General features: G+C 41.7%; 1 protein-coding gene across 1 annotated transcript; it reads left to right on the top strand.

Annotated features, from left to right (window-relative positions):
* Positions 1 to 1,667: 1,667 nt before the first annotated feature.
* LOC127678751 (olfactory receptor 13A1-like) lies at positions 1,668 to 2,606 on the top strand. The gene has a single exon (XM_052173892.1). The coding sequence runs from the start codon at positions 1,668 to 1,670 to the stop codon at positions 2,604 to 2,606; it is 939 nt and encodes a 312-aa protein (XP_052029852.1).
* Positions 2,607 to 6,224: the final 3,618 nt, after the last annotated feature.

Genomic DNA, 6,224 nt, shown 5'->3' on the forward strand with positions numbered 1-6,224 from the left:
AAATAATTTCCAAAACAGATTTCTAGATAGGGTAGAGTATTCACATATGAGCTCAGACAGGAACTTATGGAAAAGGCTAATGAATTATGTTAGATGAGTCTTCTATGTCAAACTATGGAGTATTAGTTGAAGAAAGAGTGTGTAGGGACTTGCTGAGATTTGTTTGAGGCATAAGGCAAGTTGACTTAAATATACCATTTGTTTTCCTTGAGTGATAGAAGAGGAAACTGGAAATGGTGAAAATGACAAGAAACCAGAAATGAAACTGCTGAACACATTGAGAACATGAATTGTAAGGATGGGGAAGTTATAGTTGAACACATTGAGGATCAGTTGGATTAGAGGGGTTAAAAGGGTAAAGAGGACCACTCCTGGCTCATGAAGCAGGACTCTCATGGGGATCTATCAAGGGCATAGACTACACATAAGAACAAGTCAGAGAGGTGGAGCTATGCTCCTTAGAAAAAGTATCTTGAGATACTGCATAGCTGAGGGTGAATTTCTGATTAAAGATATCGAACCAATGAAGAAGCATCTGTAGGCAGTGGTGATGACTTCAGCTGTGGATATGTTGAATCTGATGTTCACTGTGGTCCACTGATACAGAAAAGCCTCATAAGTAGTTTAGGTTCCCAGGGATGGGTTTTGAGAAATGTCCTCTGTGGTCATAGATTGGATATGGGCTAGAGTTAGAACAGGTCCAAGTACAGGAGCACCAATAACAGTAATTAATTCAGAAAATACATGGCTACGTGGTCATGGGGATGCCATAATCTGGTTGAGATGGAAATTTGGGCAACTATTCTGGATATCAGAAGAAAGAAAGTACCTGTCAGCTAAGGAGGCCAAGTGTGGAATCAAAGGTATAATAGTCATCTCAGCATATCTGTCTAAAATTGGCATCATGTGTTGAATAAGAGCTGTGAAAGTAAGGGATACAGCTGGGTCACCAAGCACTGTCCCCAGAGCATAGGACTTAGTGGCAATGGAGAAGAAAACCATAGGCTGGTGCTGACTAGGAATGCCTCATTCTTTTCATATGTTCAAGATGAAGGAAGAGCATGTGTTCCCCCTTGATACAAAATTTTGTGGGGAAAGTTACTATGTGACAAATAATGGAAATGAAATACATGTGGTTTTCTTTTTTTTTAATTCGATATATTTTTTATTTACATTCCAAATGATTTCCCCTTTTCTAGCCCCCACTCTCTGAAAGTCCCGTAAGCCCCCTTCTCTCCCCCTGTCCTCCCACCCACCCCTTCCCACTTCCCCCTTCTGGTTTTGCCGAATACTGCTTCACTGAGTCTTTCCAGAACAAGGGGCCACTCCTCCTTTCTTCTTGTACCTCATTTGATGTGTGGATTATGTTTTGGGTATTCCAGTATTCTAGGTTAATATCCACTTATTAGTGAGTGCATACCATGATTCACCTTTTGAGTCTGGGTTACCTCACTTAGTATGATGTTCTCTAGCTCCATCCATTTCAATATTGTACATGTGGTTTTCTAATAGTGTGTTATATACAAGAAAAGATGAGAGGCTTCCATGAAGGAAATACGTTCACTCTTTCCCTTTCTGACAGCAGACAGTTTAAATCCAGACTTTGAACTGGTAAACTGTGACATTTTCTCAGAACCTGACAGACACAAAAGTGGACCCCTTATGCCATGATGATACTGAGTCTCAACCGGACAGTTGTGACAGAGTTTATACTGGAAGGGTTCCCAGAGCACCCTAGTCTAAGAATGTTATTGACAGGATGCTTCCTGTCCCTCTACATGATGGCTCTAATGGGCAACATTGTGATCATTGCTTTGGTCACCTCCAGCTCTGGGGTCCACAGTCCCATGTACATTTTCCTGTGCAACTTGGCCACTATGGATATTGTATGCACATCCACTGTGATTCCCAAGGCCCTGATTGGCCTAGTGTCTGAGGAAAACATCATCTCCTTCAAGGAATGTATGGCCCAGCTTTTCTTCATTTCGTGGTCAGCATCCTCTGAGCTGTTGCTGCTCACAGTCATGGCCTATGACCGCTATGTGGCCATCTGCTTTCCCCTGCACTACAGCTCTAGGATGAGCCCACAGCTATGTGGGGCTCTGGCCATGGGAGTATGGTCCACCGGTGCTGTGCATGCATCTGTACACACTGGTCTGATGATACAGCTGTCATTCTGTGGACCCAAGGTCATCACCCACTTCTTCTGTGAGATCCCCCCACTCCTCCTGCTCTCCTGTAGCCCCACATATGTGAATAGCATTATGACTCTTTTGGGAGATGCCTTTTTCGGAGGCATCAACTTCATGCTGACCCTGTTATCCTATGGCTGTATCATAGCCAGCATCCTGCACATGCGTTCTGCTGAAGGCAAGAGGAAGGCCTTTTCTACCTGCTCATCCCACCTCATCGTGGTCTCTGTGTACTACTCATCTGTGTTCTGTGCCTATGTCAGTCCTGCTTCCAGCTACAGCCCAGAAAGAAGCAAAGTTTCCTCAGTGCTGTACTCAGTCCTCAGCCCAACCCTGAACCCCCTCATCTACACACTGAGGAACAAGGATGTCAAGCTTTTCCTGGGCAGAATATTGGCCTCCTTTTCACATTAAGTGGAGATGTGTAGGCTGTTCTCCTGGCCTGGGCTGTTCCTAAACATGCTTTCCTAAGAGTAGCTTCATGGAGTGTGTTTTATCATTCTCTGTTTTAATAAAGCTTTCTCTGATGCAAAATCAATAAAATACTTACTGGCTCTGTAAACAAAACACTCAAGCATCATTTCCTGATAAATACAAACCATTTCAAAAGTAATTAAAGTTTTTCTAAATTGATGCACCATGTTCCTGAACTGGAAGATTTTCAGTGAATGTCAATAGTGATTGCCACAAAACAAGAGCATTTCATGCAGGGACTCTCTGTAAACATAACAGGTGCTTGTTTCAGAGCTGTGGCTAGTTAATCTTAGTGTCATAAGAAAACTTGAGAGTCCAGCTTGGCCACAATGTCTTTGGGAAAACAAAGCTGCTTGTCTTGGAGTCTCCATTTCAGTTTCCTATGAGCTCTGGGAGTCAGAGAGCATGAATAAAGAGGTGATCATGGAATACAGATAATGATTAAGTTTCAAAAGGAAGTCACATATGTCATTCAGCCTACTTATGACAATGAAAACAATCAAATTCATGGGTAAGATTCAGTATTTCCAACAAAGAGATTTGGGGAATCTAGATAAATCACTACATGCAAAGGGAAGAGCAGAAGCCTTATTCAGACTATAAATAAAAACTGACCAAAGCAAGATAATAGACAACAAGGCTAGATTAAAACCTTCTTACTCATACATCATTTAATTTCTTGTTTTCCTTTCCTACAACTCTTCTAAGGTCCTAACTACCTACTTACCTACCCACCCAATACCCACACCTCTCTTTCTCTTGCAAACAAAATGCACAAAATCCAAACCAATGAAACAAAATAAAACCAAAACAGAACAAATGCACACTCAGAAAATGAAGGCCTTTATACATTGACCAGTTACCCCTGGCTCAAACACTGAGAACAGCTAGGAGGTGGCGGGAGGAAGGAAGATGATGGAGAAGTGTATTTGTGTTGACTGTTGAATATTGAAAGAATGGTGCGCGAAGGCCTGACAGGCTCAGGCTTTAGCAATGTTTGCCTCGGGCTATGTCTCCTAATTGGTTCTGTCAGGTAACCAAGATGGTGCTGCGCATGCCCCTACAAGTTCTGGGCAGTCTGCCGGGCAGACAACTTCCTGGCTGGACTGGCACACAGGTGGCCCACCAAGCTGCCCAGGGCCTGAGTGCAGGCCAACACCTGTCAGGCTTAGACTCCCCGCCCCCCCACAATGTTAGCCTTGAGCTATGTCTGTTAACTGGTTTTGTCTGTTAGAGCTCTCTGGTGTAAAGGGGCTGAAAACATCCAGTGGAAAAAAGATAGCCTTTTCAACAAATGGTTCTGGTTCAACTGGAGGTCAGCATGCAGAAGAATGCGAATTGATCCATCCTTATCTCCTTATACTAAGCTCAACTCCAAATGGATCAAGGACCTCCACATAAAGCCAGACACTCTGAAGCTAATAGAAAAGGAACTGGGGAAGACCCTTGAGGATATCGGTACAGGGGAACAGTTCTTGAACAGAACACCAATAGCTTATGCTCTAAGATCAAGAATTGACAAATGGGACCTCATAAAATTACAAAGTTTCTGTAAGGCAAAGGGCACCATCAAAAGGACAAATCAGCAACCAAAAAATTGGGAAAATATCTTCACCAACCCTACACCTGACAGAGGGCTAATATCTAATATATACAAAGAACTCAAGATGTTAGACTCCATAAAACCAAATAACCCTATTAAAAAATAGGGTACAGAGCTAAACAAACAATTTTCACCCAAAGAACTTCGGATGGCTGAGAAGCATCTTAAAAAATGCTCAACATCATTAGTCATTAGGGAAATGCAAATCAAAACAACCCTAAGATTTCACCTTACACCAGTCAGAATGACTAAGATTAAAAATTCAGGAGACAGCAGGTATTGGCGAGGATGTGGAGAAAGAGGAACACTCCTCCACTGCTGGTGGGGCTGCAAATTGGTACAACCGCTCTGGAAATCAATCTGGCGGTTCCTCAGAAAACTGGGCACATCACTTCTGGAGGATCCTGCTATACCACTCCTGAGCATATACCAAGAGGATTCCCCAGTGTGTAATAAGGATACGTGCTCCACTATATTCATAGCAGCCCTATTTATAATATCCAGAAGCTGGAAAGAACCCAGCTATCCCTCAATGAAGGAATGGATAAAAAAATGTGGTATATATATATACATCGAGTACTATTCAGCCATTAGAAACAATGAATTCATGAAATTCTTAGACAAATGGATGGAGCTGGAGAACATCATACTAAATGAGGTAATCCAGTCTCAAAAGATCAATCATGGTATGTACTCACTAATAAGTGGATATTAGCCTAGAAAATTGGAATACCCAAAACATAATCCACACATCAAATGATGTCCAAGAAGAACGGAGGAGTGGCCCCTGGTTCTGGAAAGACTCCGTGTAGCAGTATAGGGCAATACTAGAACAGGGAAGTGGGAAGGGGTAAATGGGGGAATAGGGAGAGGGAAGAGGGCTTATGGGACTTTCGGGGAGTGGGAAGCCAGAAAAGGGGAAATAATTTCAAATGTAAATAAAAAATGTATCGAATAAAAAAAGAAATAATACAATATTAAAACAAAACAAAACAAAAGAATGGCGTGATGACAACTCTGTGGAGAAAGGGCAGCTTCTCATCTTAAAAAAATGCTCAACTTCATTAGTCATTAGGGAAATGCAAATCAAAACAACCCTGAGATTTCATCTTACACCAGTCAGAATGGCTAAGATTAAAAATTCAGGAGACAGCAGGTGTTGGAGAGGGTGTGGAGAAAGAGGAACACTCCTCCACTGCTGGTGGGGTTGCAAATTGGAATTCATTGTTTCTAATGGCACTCCATTGTGTATATATATCGTATATACCATATTTTTTGTATCCATTCCTCCACTGAGGGACATCTGGGTTCTTTCCAGCTTCTGGCTATTATAAATAGGGCTTCTATGAACATAAGGGAGATATAACAACAGAAACTGAGGAAATTCAAAAAATCATCAGATCCTACTACAAAAGCCTATACTCAACACAACTGGAGAATCTGGAGGAAATGGACAATTTCCTAGAAAGCTACCAAATACCAAAATTAAATCAGGATCAAATAGATCATCTAAACAGTTCCATAACCCCTAAAGAAATAGAAGGGGCCATAGAAAGTCTTCCAATCAAAATAAGCATAGGACCAGATGGTTTTAGTGCAGAATTCTATCAGACCTTCAAAGAAGACCTAACACCAATACTCTTCAAACTATTCCACAAAATAGAAACAGAAGGAACACTACCCAACTCATTCTATGAATCCACAATTACGCTGATACCAAAACCACAAAGATCCAACAAAGAAAGAGAACTTCAGACCAATTTCCCTTATGCACATTGATGCAAAAATACTCAATAAAATTCTTGCCAACCGAATCCAAGAACACATCAAAGTAATCATTCACCATGATCACAAGAACACATCAAAGTAATCATTCACCATGATCAAGTAGGCTTCACCCCAGGGATGCAGGGATGGTTCAATATATGGAAATCCATCAATGCATCCCACTACAT

This window comes from Apodemus sylvaticus, chromosome 1 (assembly GCF_947179515.1).
Source record: "Apodemus sylvaticus chromosome 1, mApoSyl1.1, whole genome shotgun sequence".
In the NCBI taxonomy this organism is placed as follows: domain Eukaryota; kingdom Metazoa; phylum Chordata; class Mammalia; order Rodentia; family Muridae; genus Apodemus; species Apodemus sylvaticus.

Excerpts from the sequence above, each read along its gene's own strand:
- LOC127678751 (XM_052173892.1), top strand. The coding sequence starts at position 1,668 with ATGATGATACTGAGTCTCAACCGGACAGTTGTGACAGAGTTTATACTG.